General features: G+C 35.7%; 1 protein-coding gene across 2 annotated transcripts in view; it reads right to left on the bottom strand.

Moving 5' to 3' along the window:
• Positions 1-27,557, bottom strand: part of PKN2 (protein kinase N2) — a 141,874-nt gene that overhangs the window by 62,392 nt on the left and 51,925 nt on the right. For both annotated transcript variants that reach the window (XM_012175410.4, XM_042250738.1), the window contains exons 3-6: positions 9,953-10,107; positions 1,665-1,782; positions 1,179-1,324; positions 880-1,093 (exon numbers count right to left, since the gene is read on the bottom strand). In XM_012175410.4, coding sequence (XP_012030800.1) covers positions 880-1,093; positions 1,179-1,324; positions 1,665-1,782; positions 9,953-10,107 — 633 coding nt within the window. The remainder of the gene's footprint in view (positions 1-879; positions 1,094-1,178; positions 1,325-1,664; positions 1,783-9,952; positions 10,108-27,557) is intronic.

The raw sequence follows: 27,557 nt of genomic DNA, 5'->3' as shown, positions 1-27,557 counted from the left end.
GAACAACTGGACTTAGGAACATGTTTGTATCTAGACTTACTGTAACAAGTGTTGAAGAGAATGCAGAAAAATGGGAACCCTCATGCTTTGCTGTTGGAAATGTAAAATGATGAAGCCCCTATGGAAAATAGTTTGATGGTCCCTCAAAAATATAAACATAAGATTACCATATGAACTGGTAATTATACATCTAGGTATATTCTAAAAATAACTGAAAAAAGGTGTTCAAACAAAAATTCACAGAAACACTATTCACAGTAGTCAAAAGGTGGAAATAACCCAAACGTCCATCAATTAATGAACAGATAAATAAAACCAGACATTTACCTGTACAACAGAATATTTAGCTATAAAAAGGAATGTAGTATTGATACATGTTATAATAAGAATGAACCTTGAAAACAGTACAGAAAAATGAAAGAAATCAGACAAAGAAAGCCACAAATTATAAAATTCTATTTATAGGAAACATTTATAATAGACAAATTTATAGAAACAGAAAGTCAACTTTGACTGCTAGAGGTTGAGGGGAAAGGGGGAATTGGGAATGACTACTTAATGGGTCCTGGGTTTCCCTTCAGAGTGATGAAAATATCCCAGAACTAGAAACCAGTTAGAGCTGTACAATTAGTGTGGATATACTAAATGCCTATGAATTCTGATTATTTTAAAATATAATTAAGTATTATTAACCATTATCTGGTTATTATTAAAATGTTATTAACCATTATTTAAAAATGGTTAAAATAATAAATTCTGTTCTATCTTACCACAATACTTAAAAACTGTATAAACACATTTTTATTTATTATTATTAAATCAGAACCAAATATAGATTAAAAATCCATGAAAAAAATCAGGAAGATATATGCTACATACCTGTTAGTGCTGCTGGTTTGGACAGGGTACTATATTGGTTTTGGGTAGAAATCATACTTTGACGTGGACTTAGTGTTGGTGATGCAACAAGTGAAAGCTCCTCAATAATAATACTGCTTTTGGGATGATTCTTGGGAAGTTCATTTAATCTTTGCTCTAATGAATACTTCAAAAGGTCCAACTTCTGACTTGATTCATTAAATCTTGCTTGAGCCTTACATAGGGAAAAGATAACATTATCATTTAAATAATTATATTCTTTGAATATTTATTAAGCTAAAATTTTTATTTAAAATTACCTCTGAAAGTGCTTTTCTGTCTGTCACTTTTCCTGAGCCAAGTAATTTCATTACATTCTTTGCACCTTCTGCTACTGCAAACTCTATCCTAAAATGATGCCTTAATTCTTCCATTCGAAGTTCAAGAGGACTTATGACAGGTTTGGCTAGAGGAGGGAAAAAAAAAACTTAATTGAACCATTTATTTGATTTTCTAATACATAGTGACTAAAACTCAAGAAAAAGAAAGTAATTCTTATATTAAAAGAAAAGTTAGTACTTAAAAATCAATAAACACTGAAGTAAATAAACACTTAACAGACACAATGTTAAAATACAGAATCTTTCATTTTAGCCACCCAAACTCAAAGATAAAAACTCAAGATAAAAAACAGTATGCCTCTTTCCTCCTTAATTCTGAACCACCACTTCTTTCCTATATAAAATTAATTTAGTACTATATATGCCCATAATAGTAAGAAATGACAATTTTATCTGTTCCATCACCATTATCAAAAGCCAATTCATTGGTCTGGACTGCTTGAAGAATCTGCATTCGTATCACTTCTATTTTTGTCTTGCTGTCTTGGAGCAGTTGCTGAGCTGTGCCATGGAGTTTTCGATCCTATGAAAAGTAAGTTTGAAAAGGTAAGCAGATACACAGACAAATAAAACATTTTTATAACTTCTAAGTAACATCAAATGATATCAGCAAGTGAAAAACAAAGGTCAAAAGAATATATTTCTGAGCACTATAAAATATATACGTGTAGATATATTTAATTTCAAAAACTATCAAACTGATCAGATGGAAAATAAGAAAAACAATTCCATTAGTTAAAAGCTAGGGAGTTAGTTTTACTGAACAAACTTCTGTTATATGTCTTAAGACTTCAAGAAAGGGCCTGAATTAAGAAATAATGTCCTTCTCATTCTAGTTCTGGTAACACTGAAACACAAAAAAATTACCATTTTAGGAATTGTGGTATGCAAAATAACAATCCACATAAAGATGTCCATGGGGCAATCCGCCAAACATTGTGAATTTGTTACCTTACATGTCAAAGGGGAATTAAGATAGCAGATGGAACTGAGGCTGTCAATCACCCAATCTTAAAATACAGAGTCAGACGGGCCCAATGTAATCATAAGGGTCCTTAAATGTAGAAAAGAAGGAAGAAGAGGAGATCATGTGAGAAGAACGGGAGCCACTGTTTTTGGCTTCAAAGACAGAGGAATAGAGCCATGAGCCAAGGAACATGGCAGCCTCCAGAAGCTAAAAAGGGCAAGGAAACAAATTTTCTCCTACATACTCCAGAATGTGAAATTCATTTCCAATTTCTCAATTATAAAACTGTAATATAATAAACTTGAGTTGTTTTAAGCCAATGAATTTGTTAACCGATTACAGCAGCCACAGTAACCAATATACTGCTTACTGCTGCTGCTAAGTCGCTTCAGTCGTGTCCGACTCTGTGCGACTCCATAAGCCCACCAGGCTCCCCCGTCCCTGGGATTCTCCAGGCAAGAAAACTGAAGTGGGTTGCCATTTCCTTCTCCAAGGCATAAAAGTGAAAAGTGAAAGGGAAGTCGCTTAGTCGTGTCCGACTCTTAGCGACCCCATGGACTACAGCCTACCAGGCTCCTCCATCCATGGGATATTCCAGGCAAGAGTACTGGAGCGGGGTGCCATTGCCTTCTTTGGTAACCAATACAGGGTTCTGTTTTTTTTTTAAAAAGTCATGAGACAAGTAACAGAAGTTAATGCCATCTCCTAGTTAGTTATATTAGCTGTCAAAGTCTAATACACTTCAATCTACAAAAAAAAGGGAATGATAAATACAACTAAGAATCAAGTTAGAAAGCACTTAATCATAGGAAAGACCAATTTTTTCATATTGTTTACGCATCTCTACTTTTAACACTAAGGCAGTCTGTTACTAATTTGAAAATACTAGAAGCTAAGAGACAGGCATCAGATGTGCAGCATCATTTCAATAAATCAAACACATACAATATATCACGACACTGAAGAAAGAGAAGGATGGAGATATTTATGATGGGAGAGACAATATATAAAAGGAAAAAAAAGTGAAGTAAAAAATATAACACGTTAAACACCAAACTAGGTTAACATGCATTGAAGGCAAAAGCAATCAGCAAATATATGAATTTTTCTTTCATTTCTCTCCTATTCCTACAGTTAATAATTTAGGAACGAGCATCTGGTCAGATTTTGTTGTTTATTAAATAAAATATTCAGATTTCACATTAAGGAGCTGGGCTTAAATAGTTTATTAAGTCCTTTAAATATTCATTTACATGAAGTGTGTGTGTGTATCTGTGCATGCAGGCACGTGCACACACACAGTATATTTTTTTAAAACTATGCTTTACCATTAAGGACACTAGTTTGAATCTAACTGCTTGTCTATGACTCATTATATATGCTTTTATGAATATACATATTAATCTTCCAAGTTTAAAATGAAAAAAACTTTAAAATTTCCTCCTGTTATCCAGTATTAGGAAAATAAGACTAAAGATTCGAAATAACTTTTCTATTTGAGACCAGATTAAAATAATAGAAATATTAATACTTCTCTTCTAATTTAATGGGATATATAGGTTTCCTAAAGAAATCACATAAATAGGAATACCATTCTCTACAATAGAGAGCTTCTGTAAGCATTAGATAAAACTAAAATTATATTGCCTAGCATGATTGCCATTAAAAAGTTCCCTTTTAGAGGAATAAAAACAATGATTAATTATTTTAATGAAGTTCTAATGTAAAAGTATAAATATTAAGTAAAATGTTTTTAAAATACTATGCTTTTCAAATAAGCTATTCCTCTTATTACTTTTATCACTGTGTAGACAGTACTTCTGTCATTTACTTCTTTAGAAATACCTTTAACTATTTTAATTTAACATGCAAAGACAAATATTTATATTTCATTTTAAAAGGTAAATGATGTTTCCACATGGACTTCTGAAAGATCTGCACAGATGCTTAAGTGTGAAAAAGGTTTTTAAAACTAACATTGGATGCTACCTATCACAGGCAACTGACAGTTACTGAATGTCAGTCTAATGCTTTCCAGCATTCAATGAATTTTTACTATCAGTTTTATTTTCTCAGGCATCCAATGGGCTTTTTTATTGAGCACCTAATACATTCAAGGCAAGAGAAAAGCTAAATCCAAAGTATAAGACTTGGTTTATACATTACAAAAATATTGATTTTTATCCTAAGATTATGAGAAAAGTTTTACATAAATAGGTTGAACCATAAAAACATGCCAATATTTGACTGATTTTAACTAAACAAACAGCAATTTCATTTGGTTCAACCTAACAGACCAGGTGGTGCTAGTTGTAAGAATCTGCCTGCCAATGCAGGAAAATGCAAGAGCTGCGAGTTTGATTCCTGGGTCAGGAAGATCGCCTGGAGGAAGAAATGAAATGGCAACCCATTCCAGTATTCTTGCCTGGAAAATCTCATGAAGAGAGGAGGCTGGTGGGCTACAGTCCATGGGGCTGGGAAGAATCAGATGTGACTGAGAACACAGACTAACAGACTAGATAAAATAATTGACTACAAGTAATTAGCATTCTATACTCTACAAAGGACTCTCAAGAGTCTTCTCCAACACCACCGTTCAAAAGCATCAATTCTTTGGTGCTCAGCTTTCTTTATAGTCCAACTCTCATTGGACCCCTGGAAAAACCACAGCCTTGAACAGATGAACCTTTGTTGACAAAAGTAATGTCTCTGCTTTTTAATATGCTGTCTAGGTTGGTCATAACTTTCCTTCCAAGGAGTAAGCATCTTTTAATTTCACCATCTGCAATCACCATCTGCAGCAATTTTGGAGCCCCCCAAAATAAGGTCTGTTACTGTTTCCACTGTTTCCCCATCTATTTGCCATGAAGTGATGGGACCAGATGCCATGATCTTAGTTTTCTGAATGTTCAGCTTGAAGCCAACTTTTCGCTCTCCTCTTTCACTTTCATCAAGAGGCTCTTTACTTCTTCTATGGGCTTCCCTGGTAGCTCAGACGTTAAGCATCTGCCTACAATGTGGGAGACCCAGGTCTGATCCCTGGGTCAGGAAGATCCCCTGGAGAACGAAATGACAACCCACTCCAATACTCTTGCCTGGAAAATCCCATGGACTGAGGAGCCAGTCCATGGGGTCACAAAAAGTTGGACAAGACTAAGCGACTTCACTTCACTTCACTTTGCTTTCTGCCGTAAGGGTGGGGTCATCTGCATATCTGAGGTTATTGATATTTCTCCCGGCAATCTTGATTCCAGCTTGTGCTTCATCCAGCACAGCATTTCTCATGATGTACTCTGCATATAAGTTAAATAAGCAGGGTGACAATATACAGCCTTGACGTACTCCTTTTCCTATTTGGAACCAGTCTGTTGCTCCATGTCCAGTTCTAACTAAGGCCTCCTGACCTGCATACAGATTTCTCAAGAGGCAGGTCAGGTGGTCTTATTCCCATCTCTTTAAGAATTTCCCACAGTTTGTGGTGATCCATACAGTCAAAGGCTTTGGCATAGTCAATAAAGCAGAAATAGATGTTTTTCTGGAACTCTCTTGCTTTTTCGATGATCCAGTGGATGTTGGCAATTTGATCTCTGGTTCCTCTGCCTTTTCTAAACCCAGCTTGAACATCTGTAATTCATGGTTCACGTACTGTTGAAGCCTGGCTTAGAGAATTTTGAGCATTACTTTACTAGCGTGTGAGATGTGTGCAATTGTGTGGTTGTTTGAACCTTCTTTGGCATTGCCTTTCTTTGGAATTGGAATGAAAACTGACCTTTTCCAGTCCTGTGGCCACTGCTGAGTGTTCTAAATTTGCTGGCATATTGAGTGCAGCACTTTCACAGCATCATCTTTTAGGATTTGAAACAGCTCAAATGGAATTCCATCGCCTCCGCTAGCTTTGTTTGTAGTGATGCTTCTTAAGGCCCATTTGACTTTGCATTCCAGGATGTCTGGCTCTAGGTGAGTGATCATACCATCATGATTATCTGGGTCATGAAGATCTTTTCTGTACAGTTCTTCTGTGTATTCTTGCCACCTCTTCTTAATATCTTCCCTTCTGTTAGGTCAATACGATTTTGGTCCTTATTGAGCCCATCTTTGCATGAAATGTTCCCTTGGTATATATAAGATTGGAATATGTGATCTTTAAATTTATTTTTTACTGAAGGATAATTGCTTTACAGAATTTTGTTGGTTTCTGCCAAGCAACATGAATCTGCCATAGGTATACACATGTCCCCTCCCTCTTGACCCTCTCTCCCCATCCCTCCCCTCTAGGTTATTACAGAGCCCCTGTTTGAGTTCCCTGAGTCATACAAATTCCCACTGGCTATCTGTTTTAAAAGACTGGGAAAGGAAGGCCTTTATATAGATGGTCAGGTACTTTCAATGATGAAAGGGAATGAAAAAACAAAGAAGCAGTTTTTTTCAAAAGTGGTAGACGCTAGAAATAATCCAATATATTAATGAACACCTTGGTCTGTCATCTGAATATAAGAACAGGGAATATTTCTTCAACATGTCTTATCAAGCCCTCAGAAATTATTCTGAAAATCAATGTACTACTTAAGAGCCATGAATTTGCATTCTAATGTTGAAAACAGATAAAGAAATTGTGTAAACTATCACTTCAGGTAGAGGTAATGCAGTGAAAAGGGATAAAGAGAGGCAGGGCGTGCTATTTTACATAAGATAGTAATGAAGAACTTTTCGAAGTGGTACATATGAACAGAGATTGTAATGAAGTGAGAAACCCGTGAAAGTACTTAGGAGAAGAGCTATCTAGGTAGAGACAGTAAATGCAAAGGCTCTGAGCTAAGTGTGCTTGGTATGTCCAAAAGATAGTAAAGAAGGCAATATGGCTAGAGTGTAATGAGAGAGAATGAGAGAGTTTTAGAAGCTAAGGTAGGAAGGTAGCCAGGGGTAAATCATGTATGAACATGCAGAATCACAGTAAGGACTCTTTTCAAAGATTTTGCTCTAAAATTACTAGAAAGTTCCTGCAGGGTTTTTAATAAGCATGTGAAAATATCTGACTTATCTTTCAAAAGGACAACTCAGGCTCTAACATGTACAAGGGTAAAAACTGTATCACAGAATCAAAGAACCAAAACTCTGAAGAGGACTATCTACTGGCTAATTGAATTAATCATACCTATCCCCAAATCTGCTCCTCATTAAGAAACACCTATCCTTGTGAAGGATACTACCATTCATCAGTCTATTCACACAACCAATCTAAGAATTATCTTTGATTCTTCCTTCTTCCTCATATCCAGACAGCACATATTTATCATACCACAACTGCTTGACTCTGTCTTCTTTTTTTTTACTGGTGCTATAAGAGGCTCTAAGCGTGTTTAACCTGAACTACTACAAAAGCTTCCTTAAACTTGCTGTCTGTAGACTTGAGCCTCTCATTAATTTTTCAAATCTGAGGAAGATGGATGTGAACTATCTAAATTTTAAATCTGAACATGTATTTTCTTTGCTAAAAGTCTTTCAACAGCTCCACACATCTTTAAGATAGAATTTCAACTGCTTAATTTTGTACCAAGTTTTTATAATCTGGTTTGTCTTTAGGCTAGCTATACCTTTCACTATACCTCATTGCTTAAAGTTCAGAAAAAGTCTTACTGTGCCTTTCTGGAGATTCAGATATTTCCCCATTAGGTCATGGCTTTTCATTGAAAATAAGTTCTAGAACTGATGAATATTACTATTAGAACCAAATCTAGACAAGAATAACTGACAGACCTATCTCAGATAGGCTGCTGATATGCTCTGGATATTGAACTAGACCCCTTCTCAAATTAATGAATCTAATTAAAAATAAAAGGCTACTGGAAATTATCCATTTGTTTTATCAGGCTACTCACAGGCCTGTTTATTTTTCAACCTGTGGTTATTATAAGTTATGTTTTCCTTTCAATACATCCATAAATCTATTAAACTTGGGGAAGGGAGAGTGTTGCTTACAGACCGCTTTGAGAATACGGTGAAATCTCTGGCACTCTTACTCATCCTATGTATCAGAATATTGGGGATTCTCTGGTGGCTCAGTGGTAAAGAATCTGCCTGCCAATGCAGGAGGTGCAGATTCAATCCCTGGGTCAGGATGATCCCCTGAAGAAGGCAATGGCAACCCACTGCAGTATCTTTGCCTGGAAAATCCCATGGAGAGAGGAGCCTGGCAGGCTAGTTTTCTTTTAACTTCAAGGATTCATCAATCTCTCAATCTAATCCATCAACCCTAGGTAAAAGTTTACTCCAGAATGTTTTCATTTCAAAACTCTCAGCATAATATGGTACATCACAGCTTCAAGAACACCATATTTGCCTTTTAAAAAAGAAGCCCAAAATAACATTTGATAAAAGTGGGAAAAAAACCAAAAACTCAAACTGATGATCAATACTAAAAATAATAACACAGAAAAACCAACTCTACTACCCCATAATAAAAGTTCAAAGTTAGTGAAGTAGTATACTATTAAGTATTAGATCATGTAAATAATATATCAAGTAGGAACAATACATTTCTCTAAATATAATTTTAAAATTATTTTTAAATATGGTATATAATGAAACTAATTTTCACAATTAAGCTTAAAAAAATCTTATTTATAACATAAACACACACAAGTAGGTAGGGTACATATCTCCAAGCAAAGACTCCCACTGTCCCCTTCTCTTCCCCCAATTTTAAATTCCTGCTAAACTTAAAAGCAAAAAATTCCTACTCACTTTTATTCTGAAATTATGAAATCTCTATTAAAATATGGAAGAAACTAATTCACAGAGACAAAAACCTTTAAAATAAATAAAATGAAAGTAAAAGGGTGGATTTTATAATAAATCCACCTTTCTAAAACTTTTTGAAAATGATAAAACTATAGAATCTGAGACTGGAAAGGACCTTCATGTTAAACTGGTTTGGTTGTTCCTAACATTTTCTCTTTCACATTATATCTCAGAAAAAGGACACATTCCCATTAGTAACAAGTGCTCCCTATAACTCTGGTTTTCAATTAGGAGTAACATGCCCATACCAGATGCCCTAAGCACCCAAAGATGAGTCCAATCATTAACAATTGAATGTCTTCTCTTTTCATTTGTGCTTTCTTAAAGATCTGTATGTAGTGATGGAAAACTCATTATAGCTTAAATCTTTTAAAATAAATTTTTCGTTTCATTAACAGACCAACTATAAATTTACAGAAAAGTTGCAGTTTTCTATGGACAGTTCCTCTGCACCCTCTACTCAGACAATTCCACTTAAAAAAATTGTACTAATTGATTTTGGTAGAAATAAGCAATTTAGAAAGTATTACTTTAGAAATCTTTAGTTTCCAACTTGTTTTATGTCAATACTTATAAATTTGGAGGTTAAAGAGATTTCAGAAATCCTAATACAGTGTTTAAGCAGTAAAATCATGAAAAGCATAAAAATGCAAAAAATGTAGTACTAAATAGACCATGAAAAGGATACTTGTTTACAGTATAAGAGCTTAAACAAGAAGAGTATCATCTTGCTCACATGGACTGTGAACATTCACATCAGATAAATTTTTTATACCTCTGTACCCTGTCCACAAATGACTGTGAAAGTGCCACAAATTCTGATTCCGGGTTTCAAATAAATTTTATCAGGTAGGCTAATTCACACATGGGGAAATCTGTGAATAACGAGAATCAACAGTATACACCTACATTTATTTACTGTACTTACCTTTGAGGATCCATTCGAATACATCTGTATCATGTTCTCTGCACCTTGTTTTACTTTAAGTTCTATATCCAATTGTTTTTGTAAGGCCATCAACCTATTATTGCTGGTGGAACAACGAGAGTCACTACTGGGAGTATCTGGAGTCCGTGGGCAATCTGTAAGTCAAACAGCATGTTAAAAATTATTTACTAGGATGAATTGCTGCTTAAAATTGCAAGTTAATATTTTCAAAGAATAAAGAATTATAAAGTTTGAGATAAGCTTAAAGTCATTCAAATAGAATCTCCTTATGCTTATAGATAATATGAGAATTTATTATATGGTCTTCCCTGGTGGCTCAGAGAGTAAAGCGTCTGCCTACAACACAGGAGACCTGGGTTCCATCCCTCGGTCAGGAAGATCCCCTGGAGAAGGAAATGGCAACCCACTCCAGTACTCTTGCCTGGAAAATCCCATGGACAGAGAAGCCTGGTAGACTACAGTCCATGGGATTGCAAAGATTCAGACAGACTGAGCGACTTCACTTTCACTTTCATGCTTACAGATAATATGAGAATTTAAGTCAGGAAAATATTCAAGTGGAGTTGTAGGACCACCTGCCAAGGATACTACAGAAGTGACTAACCGGAGTCTGAGTTTAATCACTGTTCAAAGTTTTACTAGCACAATTACTTTATAATTAAATCAAATCATTTTGACTAATCTGTTCAACAATTAAACTAAATTCCCTACTTATTACCTGACTGGTTAGAAAATAAAGCATTCTCAAACAAACTCTAAAATAATTACTTATAAACAGGACTAAGGGTACTTCAAATATCATACTAGCATGAATTAAGTAATAATCTAAGTGTATGCATAAAGCCTTCACATTTTATTTTCTACTAGGATGGCAGGGGGTGTAGGAAGACCAAAAATTCAAGTCCACTGCTTTTCATAAAGCATACCATGGTACTTTTATTTGGAAACAAAAACTTCAAATACAACCTTCTAATTATTCTTGGTTATCCATTATTGCTGAAACACACCTAATAATTTGACCACATACCTAAAATTCCTCATATTGAAGTTCACAATTTTGTGTTTTATCCACACCAAGTTAATGAACTTACAAAAATACAGATACGTTATATACTGATAAAAAATAATACCATTTTATAATTTATATAGCTACTTTACAAGGTGTAACGATCTAAGGACTTTCTTGACTCTGTAGGCTTCATAACAGCCCTGTAACAAGTATTATACCTATACTACAGAAAAAAAGCTACAGCACAGGGAAGTTAAGAAACTTGCCCAAGGTCATACAGCTAGTAAGTCAGTTCTGTTCCAAAGTCTAGCTTAGTAACTGCTGTGCTATGCTACCTTTTAGCCATTTATAAGTCTTGTAAACAGGTATCCTAGACCCTGTGTGTATACTTACACATTTAACAGTATAATTTATACACACAAATATGTGTATATATGCATATTAATTCTTTAAGAAAAACAACCATTTGAGACAGATATTAGGCACACTTTACACGTCAGGAAATAGGTAAAGTTAGAGTTATTAGAAAGTGAAAGTTGGAAAGTTAAGTCGCTCAGTCGTGTCCAACTCTTTGCGATCCCAGGGACTGTAGCCCACCAGGCTCCTCCGTCCATGGGATTCTCCAGGCAAGAATATTGGAGTGGGTTGCCATTTCCTTCTCCAGGAGATCTTCCCGACCCAGGGATTGAACCCCTTCCACATTAGAGGCAGACGCTTTAACCTCTGAGCCACAAGGATGAAGTTCATGAATGGTTTTTATTGTTACTGAACTCTCATATTACAAATGAGCTGCTCCAAAAGTTGATTTTTTTAATAAGTGACATACACTTAAAACTACTATAAAAGGTAGATAATTTTTCAGGCACACAAAAGAACTATTAAACATATTTCTACGGACAGAATGTTTGTTCACCCCCAAAATTCGTATGTTGAATCTCTAGTGTGAGAAAACTTGGAGGTGAAGCTTTCAGGAGTAATGAGGTCATAATGGCAGTCTCCCTTAGTTATGTGAGGATATGGTGAAAAGATGTCTACAAATGAGGAAGAGGGCCATCATTATAACTCTATGTTGGCACCTTAATCTTGGAGTTCTCAGCCTCCAGAACTACGAGAAACAAATTTCTAGTTTATGGCATTTTGTTTTAATACCACAGTCTATGGTATTTGTTTTAAATTCTTTAAACAAAAAGAATTTAAAACAATTAAAATTTTGTTTAAATTCTTTTTTTTAATTGCTAAGAAGTAATTCCTTTAATTATTATCATATTTTTATTTACTATGTATTTTGGCTTCATTGGGTGTTTGTTGCTGCACAAGGGCTTCTCTAGCTGCACTGTGTGGGCTCAGGAGTTGCAGCACACAGGCTTGGCTGTGGTATGTGTAATCTTAGTTCCCTGGCCAGGGATCAAACCCAGGCCCCCTTCATTTGTAGTGTGGAGTGTTACCCACTAGACCACTGGGGAAGTCCCTACGGTATTACATACCCCCACACACACACTTCAGGGGTTATGCCTAGGTCTGAATCTGTTTTGGCCCTGAGATTTAGTACAAACCATGAGATATGGGATAAAGTACCTAATAGCTCTGTGCCTCGTATTTCTCATCTGCTAAATAGTGAAAATGACCTCTACCCCACAGAATTATTGTGACTAAATGTTATGTGTAAAGAGCTTAGAAAAGGGCAGGGTGCATAATAAATCCAATAAACATTAACTAGAACTAGTCAGTGTACAAGTGTTTGCTGAATACATAAATCAAATGAACATTACAGTAATGACTAAAAAGTATATTCAGATTTGTGAACAATTATGTTTTTTCCTCTATTTCCCCTGTTTTTAAAACATAAATGATATAAGACTCTTGGAAAAAACTTAAAATTATACAAAATCTGGTACATAAAGTTAATTTCTAGTAAGCACATTTTTTAAAAGAACTGGAATGCAATCAGAGTTAAAAGGTCCTCACTAGAGACACGTATGGAAATGTATTGCTTATAAAATATTTGATGGTGTTTAGTCTACAGTGAGAAAGAGAAATGATTCTTGCCTAAACATTTAAAAAACTATGAAAGAAGCTGTCCTTTCACAATCTTTTCAAAGGGTAGAGAATTAGAAACAATGGGTAAAGGTAGTGGTAGGAAAACTTTTAACACAGGAAAAGAGAAATTCCTTATAAATTTGAGTTATCTAAAAATTAAATGGTTTACCTTAAAAATGTAATAAAATCCCTTGTCTCTATAAGCACTTACATAGAAACTAGATTATAAACTATTAAAGATACTAAATAAGAAATTCTTGCACATTAAAGCACGTTGTCCAGGACACTGAAATATCCATTCAATCAGTCGGTGAATTTGTAATAATACTATAATGTCTAATACTGTTTCCACGGAAAACTACATCTTGAGTTTTGAAAGAATTTTAAGAACATAAGAAATAACACACTGGTGGACTTCCCTGACAGTTCAGTGGTTGAGAATCCGCTTATCAATCAATGCAAAGGACATAGGTTCTATCCCTGATCCGGGAAGATTCTACATGCCACAGGGAAAATAAGCCCTGTGTGCCGCAACTACCTGAATCTGTGCTCCACAAGAAGACCATACACCAAGTCAAAGAGTAGCTAGCCCTCACTTGCTGCAGCTATAGAAAGCCCGCACCCAACAACAAAGACCCAGCACAGCCAATAAATAAATAGAATTTAAAAAAAGAAAGAAAGAACACAATGGTTAAGAGTCTGGGCTCTTGAGGTCAGAATGTCTGAGTTAAAATCCTGTGACTGTTACTTATTGGTGTGATCTTAATCAGATACTTAATATCTGTTATAATTACCTAACCACAAATTGGGTGTTATTGTGAAGATAAATCCTGAGTAGTGCTTAGGCTAAACTGTAGGGCTCAATAAAATTACATGTCAGGGCTCAGTTAAGCAGCCGAAATTTCTGCTATCTAATCTCCAAAGGAACTCACAAATTTTGTAATATAACCTCATTTTACAAATAAAAAAGCATACTCAGAGAGGCTAAGTAATTTTGAAAAGTCACAAGTATATGCCAAGTCAGAAATTCAACTTTAGAAATGTCTTGTTTTATAAAGCCCACTTTTTTACTCATTTAGAGATTAGGAAAACACTGTGCTATATTCTTTAGATCTCAGCTGTTTTCTCTTCAACCTGCTACTTTCTCTAGTTTATTTCCAATTTTTTTAAAACTTTTATACAATCTTTAAAGGTTACTTTCCATTTATAGTTATTACAAAATATTTGCAATTACTAGCGTTGTATTGTACATCCTTGAGTTTAGCTTACCCTCAACGGTTTGTACCTCACTCTCCCACACCTATACTGCCCTCCCTCTACTTTTCTCTCCTCACTGGTAACCACTAGGTTGTTCTCTGTTTTCAACAACTTTGCTTATTTTATGTTATATTCATTTGTCTTACTTTTTAAATTCCACAGATAAGCAGTATCATATAGTATTTATCTTTCTGACTTATTTCACTTAGCACAATGTCCTCCAAATCCACCCATGTGACTACAATGGCAAAACTTTGTTCTTTTTTATGGCTGAGTAGTATTCTATTATATATATACACACACACATACACACCACAGCTTCTTTATCCATTCATCAGTGAATGGACACTTAGATCATTTCCATACTTTGGCTGTTATAAACAATGCTGCTATGAACATTGGGGTGCATGCAGTTTTTTGAATTGGTGGTTTGGGGTTTTTTTTTTTGGATATATACCCAGGAGTGGAATTACTGAGTCATATTATTTCTGAGAAATCTCCATACTTTTTCCACAGTGGTTCCACCAATTTACATTCCCATCAACAGTGTACAAGGATTCCCTTTTCTCCATCTCCTTGCAGACATTTGTTTTTTTATATGCTTTTTGATGATAGCCATTCTGAGAGATGTAAGGTGATACCTCTTTGTGGTTCTGATTTGCATTCCCCTAATGATTAGCAATAATGAGCATCTTTTCATGTGCCTGTTGGCCATCTGCATTTCTCCTTTGGCAAAGTATCTATTCATTTCTTAGGGCTATTTTAAAAATTTAAAAAAGCATTGAGTTGTATGAGCTGTTTACATATGTTGGATATTAATCCTTTATTAGTTGTATCATTTGAAAACATTTTCTCCCATTCAATACATTGTCTTTTTGTTTTGTCAATGGTTTCCTCTGCTATGCAAAAGCTTTTCAGTTAGATCTCATCTGTTTATTTTTGCTTTTATTTCCTTTACTTTAGAAGAGGGTTCCAAAAAAGAATCACCGTGATTTATGTCAAAGAGTGTTCTGCCTGTTTTCTTGTTGGAAGTTTAACATTTTTGGGTTTAAATAGGCCTTTAATCCATTTGGAATTTATTTTTGTACATAATGACAGACAATGTTCTAATTTCGTTCTTTTATATGCAGCTGTCCAGTTTCTCCAGCACCACTTGCTGAAGAGAATGTCTTTTCTCCATTGTATATTCTTGCCTCCTTTGTCACAGATTAATTGACCATAAGAATATGGGTTTATTGCTGGGCTTTCTATCCTATTCCCTTGATTTTGTGCCAGTACCATACTGCTTTGATAACTGTAGCTTTGCAGTATAGTCTGAAGTCAAGGAGCTTGATTCCTACAGCTCTGTTCTTTGTCAAGATTGTTTTGGCTATTCAGGGACTTTTGTGTGTCTATATAAATTCTAAAATTGTTTTAGTTCTGTGAAAAATGTTATTGGTTATTTTGATAGAGATTGCACTGCATCTGTAGGTTACCTTGGGTAATATGGTCATTTTAATAATAGTGATTCTTCCAATTCAAGAACAGGGTATATCTTTCCATCTGTGTCATCTTCAATTTCTTTCATCAGAATCTTATAGTTTTTGGAATACAGGTCTTTTGTGTCCTTAGTTATTTTATTCTTTTTGACACAATGGTAAATGGGATTGTTTCCTTATCTTTCTGACTGTTCACTGTGAATGTATAGAAATGCAATAGATCTCTGTATATTAATTGTGTATCCTGCAAATTTGCAGAATTCATCAAAGAGCATCTTTAGGTGGCATCTTTAGGATTTCCTATGTATAGCACAATGTCATCTGGAAACCGTGAGTTTTACTTCTTCCTTTCCAATTTGCACTCTTTTTTTTTTTTCTCCCTCTGATTGCTCTGGCTGCTGCTACTGCTGCTGGTAAGTCGCTTCAGTCGTGTCCAACTCTGTACTAAATGATGTTAAATAAAAGCAGTGAGAATCTTATTTCTGATCTTGGAGGAAATGCTTTCTACTTTTCACCACTGAGTATGATGTTAGCTCTGGGACTGCCATATATAGCCTTTGCTATGTTTAAGTATGTTCTCTCTATCCTCATTTTCTTGAGAGTTTTTATCATAAAAGGATGTTGAATTTTATTAAAAGTTTTTTCTGTACCCATTGAGATGATCAGTTTTTTTCCTCAATTTGTTAATGTTGTGTATCACACTGATTGACTTGTGTATACTGAAAAACCCTTGCATCCCTGGGCTAAATCCCACTTAATCATTGTGTATGATTCTTTTAATGTACTGCTGGATTTGGTTTGCTAGTATTTTATCGAGGATTTTAGTGTCTATGTTCATCAGTGATATTGGCCTGTAACTGTCTTTTTGTGTGTGTGATATCTTTGGAGAACATTCTAGGAAATTATAATTCCAAAAAAATAACTCTAGAAGAGATAACAATTAGTTATAAAAAATCACAGTGCTACAAAACACCTCAAATAAATTAGCTAGGAGATATTTGAAGTCTTTAAGTACCTGACAAGATAGGCTGACTAACTTAATACTCCATGTGTAATCTCCTTCTTTCATGCTTATACTAAGAGGAAGCTTAAGGGGAAAATAAAAACAAAAAAGCAAGATTTCTCAGACTTACTTGCACTTGGGGCCTAGGGAGGGAGGCAGTGCATTCATGGTGCATGTGACAGAAATCACAGATATAAGTGGACATTTGTACCTTTGTGCTTCTGAGAATGGTCTTGCTTTTCTGAACAAAAGGACTTATTGGGTTCTCATCATCCTAGTGAAGTAAAGCTTGGATTTTAATAAGAGTTCAAGAAAAGGCCTAAGGACTCTTACAAAGTAGTCAGTCAGATCAGGAAAAACATGATTAAAGACAGGAACCTCAAAAGTTGTCATCCATAACAGCTGAATTTGTTGACTTGCCTTTGGCATGGGGTGACTGGGGGAAGGGAAATGGATATTCTTTAAAAAAAAAAAAAAAACAATTCCTATTGCTCTCATACAGGTTTGATGCAGGAAACCATACTATCTATGTGACCCTGCCAAAACTAAGCATGAATTTTAATTGGCCTCAGATTAACAATGCTTTCAGGCACGTTATAGAAACAAATGCAAATCCTTTTTGAAAGAAGGCATTTTAAATCCAGGCACTAAAATAATTCCCATAGATAAAGTTCCAGTGAAAACGTACAACAATTAGAAATCACAAAGTACAGGCAGAAAAAGAAACTCACCATGAGTGAGAAAAAAAACTAGGATTAGCATAGCAAAGATTTCATTTGTTGTCATTATGTTGCACAAAATGTGAAAAAGTATATTTTATAGGTAAAGTTACATTTAAAAGGTATCAAAAGAATGACTAAAGCAAGAGACTGTCAAAGATTAACAAAACTAAGCATGAATTATAGTAGTAAAGAAATATACATATATAGATAGGTAGACGGACAGCAGAATTAGAAATATAATATACATGGTCAAGAGCAAACTGGACACGCAGAAAGAAATTATTGGAGAAATGGACAAAGACTTGAAGAAATTACTATTTGTCTAATTGGAACACCAAAATGAAACAGAAGAGAGAATACAGGAGGAGCAATATTGAAGAGAGGGGCTAAGCACTTCTCATAATCAATGAAACACACAAATCTCAGATTCAGGAACCCAACAAATCCCAAGCAGATCAAATGAAAAGAAACATATACCATTATACAGAACACTGTAGACAAACAGCTTGTTAAAAACAGCTAGGGAGAAAGGGAAGAATATCAGCACAGTTTAAGTATTAGACTGGCAGCTGCCTATTCAACAACAGGGCAATCCAGAAGACATAAAATAATAGTTTACAGCTATTGATAGAAATTAAATGCCAACCTAAAATGATATACCAGAGAAAATATCTTTCTAAAGTCTATACCTTTAAGAAGAAAAAGAAATGAAGGAAGGTCTGAGAAGCATGAAGAAATGATGTACAAGGAAAATAAATGTAAACCAACAATGACTATATAAAATAAAAATCTGATTTATGGAATTGAAGATACAATGATAGAACTAGAATATGAACGATGATAGCACATAAGTGGAGTTAAGTAGACTGAAATTATTCTAAATTTCTTACATGGTATGGAAAGCAGGTATACCATTAAGAGTCTAGTTGACAAACAGAAACCACACTAGATATTTCGAACAAAGGGAATTTAACACAGGGAAATGGTTACATCATAAACATTCAGGTATTGTGCAAAGGATTTGAGAAAAAAATTCCTTTTCTCAAATAGCTTAGAAGATACAGTCTATATACTTACATAAAGGGGTATGTGTGTCCATTTCTAAATAGTATATGTGTGCATACATTAACATTTTCAAGTATACTGAAGAATTCAAAGAATTGTGTAGTGAGCACCCATATTCCCACCACCTAGACTCTGCCAATACACACACTCATACAAATACACAAACACCCCACACACATGTGAAGAAAGATTTTTAAAAAAGAGAGAGAGAGAGAAAGCAAATATAAATGGTAGGAAAGATGGGAAAATTAGATTTGGGAGGAATAGCATCAGATTTGAAGTAAGAGACAGAGCCCAGATTATATGAAGGGTATCTGTAATGCTACAAATTTGTACTCTATTCTGTAAAGAATGGAAAGTCATTGAGAGGTTTAAAGCAAGAAAGCAACAGGATCAAAACTGAATACTATGTAAAAATTATTGGTAGCACTGTTTAGGTTGGATTAAACCTGAACTTGGAGGCTTTAGCAGTGAGGATTCAGAATAAAAATTCGAGACCTATGTCAGAGGTAGAATCTACGGGCTTGGTGGACTGACTTACACTGAAGACTAGAAGTAAAAAAGAGAGAAAGAAATCTATAGTAAACATCAGATTTCATTTATAGATTTGTAATTATCCAAATGGTAATAAGGTTATAAATTCTCAGATGAAGCCCAGAAAAATCCATCTTGGTTTGAAATACCACTCTAGAAGTTAGTAGAAAATACGACATGGTTAAAACCTCCTTGTTGCTGTTCAGCTGCCAAATTGAGTCCAATCTTTGCAACCCCATGGATAGCAGCACACCAAGCCACTCTGTCCACCACTATCTCCCTGAGTTTGCTCAAACTCATGTCCATTGAGTCAGTGATGCCATCCAACATTATCAATTTAAGTAATTTATAACTAGTACAACCTTTAATTGAACTTTCTTAGTATTTTACAAAAACAGCATGGATAGGATTGCGGGTTACAGATTAGACCCTATAAAACTCTTCAGAGAAAAACAAAGCTTTACACACTTTGACATAAGTTGCAGCAACATGTTTTTAATACACTTTTTAGAGTAACAAAAATAAAAATAAACAAATGGGACCTAACTAAACTTAAAATCTTTTGCACAGCAAGTTCAGTTCAGTTCAGTTGCTCAATCGTGTCTGATTCTTTGCAACCCCATAGACTGCAGCACACCAGGCCTCCCTGTCCATCACCAACTCAGTTTAATAAAACTCATGTCCGTTGAGTCAGTAATGCCATCCAACCATCTCATCCTTCATCACCCCCTTCTCCTCCCACCTTCAATCTTTCCCAGCATCATGGTCTTTTCAAATGAGTCAGTTCTTTGCATCAGGTGGCCAAAGTATTGGAGTTTTAGCTTCAACATCAGTCCTTCCAACGAATATTCAGGACTGATTTCCTTTAGAATGGACTGGCTGGATCTCCTTGCAGTCCAACAGATTCTCAAGAGTCTAATCCAACACTGCAGTTCAAAAGCATCAATTCTTCAGCACTCAGCTTTCTTTACAGTCCAACACTCACATCCATACATGATCACTGGAAAAACCATAGCCTTGACTAGACAGACCTTTGTCAGCAAAGTACTGTCTCTGCTTTTTAATATCCTGTCTAGGTTGCTCATAACTTTTCTTCCAAGGAATAAGCATCTTTTAATTTCATGGCTGCAATCACCATCTACAGTAATTTTGGAGCACAGAAAAATAAAGTCTGACACTATTTCTACTGTTTCCCCATCTACTTTCCATGAAGTGATCAGACCAGATGCCATGATCTTAGTTTTCTGAATGTTGACCTTTAAGCCAACTTTTCACTCTCCTCTTTCACTTTCATCAAGAGACTCTTTAGTTCTTCTTTCTGCCATAAGGGTGGTGTCATCTGCATATCTGAGGTTATTGATATTTCTCCCGGCAATCTTGATTCCAGATTGTGCTTCTTCCAGCCCAGCGTTTCTCATGATGTACTCTGCATATAAGTTAAATAAGCAGGGTGACAATATACAGCCTTGACACACTCCTTTTCCTATTTGGAACCAGTCTGTTGTTCCATGTCCAGTTCTAACTGTTGCTTCCTGAACTGCATTCAGATTTCTCAAGAGGCAGGTTAGGTGGTCTGGTATTCCCATCTCTTTCAGAATTTTCCACAGTTTGTGGTGATCCAAACAGTCAAAGGCTTTGGCATAGTCAATAAAGCCTATTTCTGGAACTCTCTTGCTTTTTCAATGATCCAACGGATGCTGGCAATTTTATCTCTGGTTCCTCTGCCTTTTCTAAAACCAGCTTGAACATCTGGAAGTTCACGGTTCATGTACTGTTGTTGCCTGGCTTGGAGAATTTTGAGCACAGCAAAGGAAGCCATAAATAAGAAGAAAAGATAACCCTCAGAATGGAAGAAAATAGATGCAAACAAAGCAACTGACAAAGGACTGATCTCCAAAATATACAAGCAGCTCATGCAGGTCAATTTCCAAAAATCAAACAACCCAATCAAAAAATGGGCGGAAGAGCTAGACATTTCTCCAAAGAAGACAAAGATACAGATGGCTAACACATGAAAAGATGCTCAACATCATTCATTATCAGAGAAATGGAAATCAAAACTACAATGAGGTATATCACCTGACACTGGTCAGAATGGCCATCATTAAAAAAATCTACAAACAATAAATGCTGGAGAGAGTATGGAGAGGAGGAACCCTTTACACTATTGGTGGGAATGTAAACTGATACAGCCACTCTGGAGAACAGTATGGAAAGTCCTCAAAAACTAAAAACAAGAGGAACCACATGATCTAGCAATCCCACTCCTGGGCATATACCCAGAGAAAACTATAATTCCAAAAGATACATGAACCCCAGTGCTCACTGAAGTACTATTTACAACAGCCAGGACATGGAAGTAACCTAAATGTCCATCAACAGAGGAACGGAGAAACAAGATGTGGTACATACATACAATAGAATATTACTCGGCCATTTAAAGAGAAAAGACTGTGTCACTTGCAGAGATGTACATGGAACCTCAGACTGTCATACAGAGTGAAGTAAGTCAGAAAGAAAACTAATGTTAACACATATGTGTGGAATCTTATTTGCAAAGCAGAAACAAAGACACAGATGTATAAAAAAAATTAACGGATAAGAAGGGGAAGTGGGGGAGTGTTATGCATTGGGAAATTGGGATTGACACGTACACATTACTGTGTATAAAATATGTAAGTAATGAGAACCTACTGTATAGCACAGGGAACTCTACTTGGTGTTCTGTGATGACCTAATTAGAAGAGAAATCCAAAAAAAGGAGTATATATGTATGGCTGATTTAGTTTGCTGTATAGCAGAAAATGACACAGCAGTGTAAAGCAACAATACTCCAATTAAAAAACAAACAAACCTGTCTTCCCAAGTGACTGTACTGTTTTTGCATTCCTACCAGCAAAGGATATAAGATTATCTGACTCAAAGCATTCGACCGTAACATCTAACCCATCACTGTCTGTGACTATGCTATACTGTCACAGGGAAAAACCCCAACAAACCAAGCTTAAGTATAAAAGTAAGATAAGAATATTATATTTTTTCAGTTCAGTTCAGTCGCTTAGTCATGCCCGACTCTTTGCAACCCGATGAATCGCAGCACACCAGGCCTCCCTGTCCATCACTAACTACTCCTGGAGTTCACTCAAACTCATGTCCATGGAGTCAGTGATGCCTTACCAGCCATCTCATCCTCTGTCATCTCGTTCTCCTCCTGCCCTCAATCCCTCCCAGCATCAGAGTCTTTTTCTAATGAGTCAACTCTTCACAAGAGATAGCCAAACTATTGGAGTTTCAGCTTTAGCATCAGTCCTTCCAATAAACACCCAGGACTGAGCTCCCTTAAAATGGACTGGCTGGATCTCCCTGCAGTCCAAGGGACTCTCAAGAGTCTTCTCCAACACCACAGTTCAAAAGCATCAATTCTTTGGTGCTCAGCTTTCTTTATAGTCCAACTCTCACATCCACACATGACCACAGGAAAAACCACAGCCTTGACTAGACGAACCTTTGTTGGCAAAGTAATGTCTCTGCTTTTGAATGTGCTATCTAGGTTGGTCATAAATTTCCTTCCAAGGAGTAAGCGTCTTTTAAATTTATGGCTGCAATCACCATCTGCAGTGAATCTGGAGCCCATAAAATAAAGTCTGACACTGTTTCCACTGTTTCCCCATCTATTTCCCATGAAGTGATGGGACCAGATGCCATGATCTTTGTTTTCTGAATGCTGAGCTTTAAGCCAACTTTTTTACTCTCCTCTTTCACTTTCATGAAGAGGCTTTTTAGCTCCTCTTCACTTTCTGCCATAAGGGTGGTGTCATCTGCATATCTGAGGTTATTGATATTTCTCTTGACAGTCTTGATTCCAGCTTGTGCTTCTTCCAGCCCAGGGTTTCTCATGATGTACTCTGCATATAAGTTAAATAAGCAGGGTGACAATATACAGCCTTGATGTACTCCTTTTCCTATTTGGAGCCAGTCTGTTGTTCCATGTCCAGTTCTAACTGTTGCTTCCTGACCTGCATAGAGGTTTCTCAAGAAGCAGGTCAGGTGGTCTGGTATGCCCATCTCGTTCAGAATTTTCCACAGTTTATTGTGATCCACACAGTCAAAGGCTTTGGCATAGTCAAGAAAGCAGAAATAGATGTTTTCTGGAACTCTCTTGCTTTTTCCGTTATCCAGCGGACGTTGGCAATTTGATCTTTGGTTCCTCTGCCTTTTCTAAAACCAGCTTGAACATCTGGAAGTTCACGGTTCACATATCGCTGAAGCCTGGCTTGAAGAATTTTAACCATTACATTACTAGTGTGTGAGATGAGTGCAATTGTGCGGTAGTTTGAGCATTCTTTGGCATTTCCCTTCTTTGGGATTGGAATGAAAACTGACGTTTTCCAGTCCTGAAGCCACTGCTCAGTTTTCCAAATTTGCTGGCATACTGAGTGCAGCACTTTCAGCTCATCATCTTTCAGGATTTGAAATAGCTCAACTGGACTTCCATCACCTCCACTAGCTTTGTTTGTAGTGATGCTTTTTAATTAAGCAGAAATACCAGCAACAGAAAAAGGAGAAAAAAATGTATGAAAGCCAGAAAGTTTCATAATTTGATGAAAACCATTAATCCACACACCTAAGAAGCCCCAGATAAATACAAAGAAATTCACACCTAAGCTCATCGTAGTCAAAGCATTAAAAACTGAAAACAAAGAGGAAAATCTTGAAAGCAGCAAGAGGAAAAAGACTCGCTACATACAGAGCAATAACTATCAACACCAGACTCCTCATATGAAAGGATACAGGACCACCAGAAGTGGGATGACAAAGTCAAAGTCCTAGATGCAAAAACCGGTAACCAACAATTCTATATCCAGCAAAACTATCCTTCAAAAAGGAAGGTGAAATAATTTCCACTTAAACAAAGATAGCGGGGATTTATTGCTATCTGATCTTTCTTACAAGAAATATTAAAAGTTTTTCAGATTGAGAAGAAATGGCACCAGCCGGTAACTTAAATCCACATGAAGAAATAAAATGCTCTAGAAAAGTTAAATACCTACATAAAGATAAGTTTATATAAAAGTTTTATGTGAATGTTCGTATCAGCAGTATCATCATCATCATCATCATCATCATCATCATCATAATAAAAGGTCAACTATGGAAACAACCCAGATGTCTCATCAACTGGTGAATAACTAAGGAAAACATAGTATATTCATATAATGGAATACCATTCAGCACTAAAAAGGAATGAAGTACCGAGAAGGCCCAGAGCTAATTTATAAAAGCCAGAAACTGAGCTCCAACTGTGAAAACAAAACTGACGACTGAAGCTTGGAGTCAAAACATAGGGAAAACATCTCTAAGAAATGACAGAACCACTGTCCTGTGCTGTGTTTAGTCATGTCAGACTCTCTGCTATCACATGGACTGTAGCCTGCCAGGCTCCTCTGTCCATGGGGATTCTCCAGTCAAGAATATTGGAGTTGGTTGCTATGCCCTTCTCCAGGGACTCTTCCCAGCCCAGGGATCAAACCCAGATCTCCCGCATTGCAGGTGGATTCTTTACTGGCTGAACCACCAGGGAAGCTGGATAGAACCACTCGGTAGCTATAAAACCTTCTGAGCTCTAAGGGTGATCTGGCATGTGGCAGAAACATCTAGACTACACCCTGGCCAACTCACATCGGAGATGGGAAAATGGAGCTTTTTTAGCAACAAATCCAATGCAACTTAAGATTCAGGGAGAAGCACAAAGCTGAGTTTGACAGTCTTTGATCAATCTGCAGCTCAAAGACTGCTTTTTAATATACAGACTTAAAAGATAACTCATTTTGATTATTCAACAAGCAGGTAATGAGGATCTGCTTACTCTCAGGCATGATGTTAGGTGATACAGATATGAAATAAACAAAACTTAGTTGATGATCTTGAGATTAAGAAAAAAAGAAACAAGATTGTGGGCTGTAATTTTTTTTGTTTAAAATAAGCAACTTAGGCATTAAAATTTCATAACTGCATTCATCTGTTACATGACACCTTAATGTTCAAAAACTGCTTATTGCCTAACTCTTGGTAGAAAAGGCCTACATTCTGTACCTACAGCATGCACAATTCTTTCATAAATTCTGCTTAAGATGGTGCCATTTTTTCTTCTTTCCTCTCCTAATTACTATAATATATATGGTCAATGACTACATACCAGTTAGATGGCTTAAAATAATACATTAACAATACCAAGTGCTGGAGAGGATGTGGAACAATTGGAACTCTCATATATTGCTGGTGAGAATGAAAAATAATATAGACACTCTGGAAAAATAATACAACCACTTTGGCAGTTTCTTATATTATCAAACATATTAACATATGATTTAGCAGTCACACACCTAAGTTTTTACCAAGGTGGACTGAAAACATGTTCAAACAAAAACCTGTTAATGGTCAGTTATAGTAGCTTTACTGATAACTGCCAAAAAATTTAAAAGAACGCTAAAGTTCCTGGTAGAAGAATGGATAAATAAACTGTGGTGCATCTATATGATGGACTACTACTCAGCAGTAAAAAAGAATAAACTGTTGCTAAACACAGTAATCTAGATGAATCTCACACAGAAATATGCTGAGTGAAAGAAGTCAGACTTAAAAGGTTATAAACTTTATGGCTGCATTTATATGATATTCTTGAAAAGCAAACTGTAAGTGACAGAGGACAGATCAGTGGTTGCCAGGGGATATGGAGTAGGAAGAGGGTGTGACTACAAAGGGATACTACTGCCCTTTCTCCTGATTGTGGAGGTATTTAGATGAACCTATCTGTGTATCAAAATTCATTGAATGAGGCACTCAGGAAGAATCCGTTTTACTGTGTATTAACTTTAAAAAATATATCATCAAGAATTCACATATTAGATGTCTATGAATCAACTAATTTCATGATTTTAAAGACAAGAAAATAAACCCAGAGGCATTAAAAGTGACTTGTTAATTAATGATTATAGTTACCAACCTAATGGCAATCCTTTCCTTAGGAGTTCACAACTTAATTCAACATATGCTTACCTCAAAATGAGAAATTCAATCAGAAATAAGGATTATGTAGAAATAGCATAATAAATCAAGCTACACATTTTCATAAACATAAAAGTCAACTATAATTTCTATGCTACATTTAGGTGGATAGGCCAATTATAAAAAAGAAATTTAAATTCTCACTTGTACTCATTTGAGAAAGACTTCATAAACTACATTCTAGTTACTAAGTTGGCTCCCTTGATACAGATACAGCTCAGAAACTGAGAAGTTTCCAAAGTTAATTCCAAAAAATTCCAGAGAATTTCCTGACAGTCCGATAGTTAGGACTCTGTGCTTCCACTGCAGAGGCCATGGGTTCAATCCCTGGTTGGGGAACTAAGATAATACATGCTATGCACTTTGGCCAAAACAAACAAACAAAACCACACACAAAATTCCAACACTATTAGTTCTATACTAAATCAATACTTCCTTTCTGAATATTCTACATATTAAAGAAAATATTCCCCACCTCAAATGGCAAAAAATCAATCTAAGCTTGTTGGGGTAGGAGAAAATGGAAATGGGAAGAGGGCAAGAGAAGGAAATAAGGTAAAAACAGAGGGATTTAAACTATACAAATCATTAGTTATACCTAATAAAATATGAGAAATATTCTTGTCCTCTTCTTTAGGGATAACGTACAAGATTCCAAAGATTCAGAAAATCAGTTCTTTCTTAAATATTTAGAGTTATAGTTATCAACTATGACCTAGATTACAAATCCACTTTACAGAGATCCAAAGCTTTTTTCACAAAGTACAGTCAGCCTCATTTTACAATACATTTCTAATTTCCAAGTGGGAATAATAACAATACTCCATGAGACTATCCTATAAGTATTATGGAAGGTGAATAGGAAGTTTATAGTACCATAAACATGAAGAGAACATAAAAAAAATGCACTTTTGGCTACTCAAGAATAAACAAACACATATATTTTAGACATTAACAGTTTCAAATGATCATTTTCACATTATAATAAGCAATATTTCAGAGACTTTTATGGCTAACGTCTTAAACTTTATCTGATAAATGTCTTTATTTTACAAATTAGAAACTAATGGCTAAAGGAGTTAATTGTTGCAGAAGTGAGTTAAAAGCAGGTCTCCTAACTGCTTACATGGCAATCATATATACAATGCAAATTTATATTCTATCCTTCTCTCCTTGAATCATTCATTCTGCTCACATACCCTCAAGTCAACAGGAATTAGCCAAATACTTCTGCACATACTTATTAATCCACATACTTTAGAGAACTGAAAGCAAACACCAGGTCCTTCGCTCTTTATGGCAGATCTAATCAAGTTAAATGATTTTGTCCACTTTAGTATATGATGTAAAACATAAAATTCCATGGCAATCTGACGTAAAATTAATGATCAACTACCTTAATCCTCTGTGCTTT

This window comes from Ovis aries, chromosome 1, assembly GCF_016772045.2.
Source record: "Ovis aries strain OAR_USU_Benz2616 breed Rambouillet chromosome 1, ARS-UI_Ramb_v3.0, whole genome shotgun sequence".
Classification (NCBI taxonomy): Eukaryota; Metazoa; Chordata; class Mammalia; order Artiodactyla; family Bovidae; genus Ovis; species Ovis aries.
This window is presented reverse-complemented; position numbering and strand designations above follow the sequence as displayed.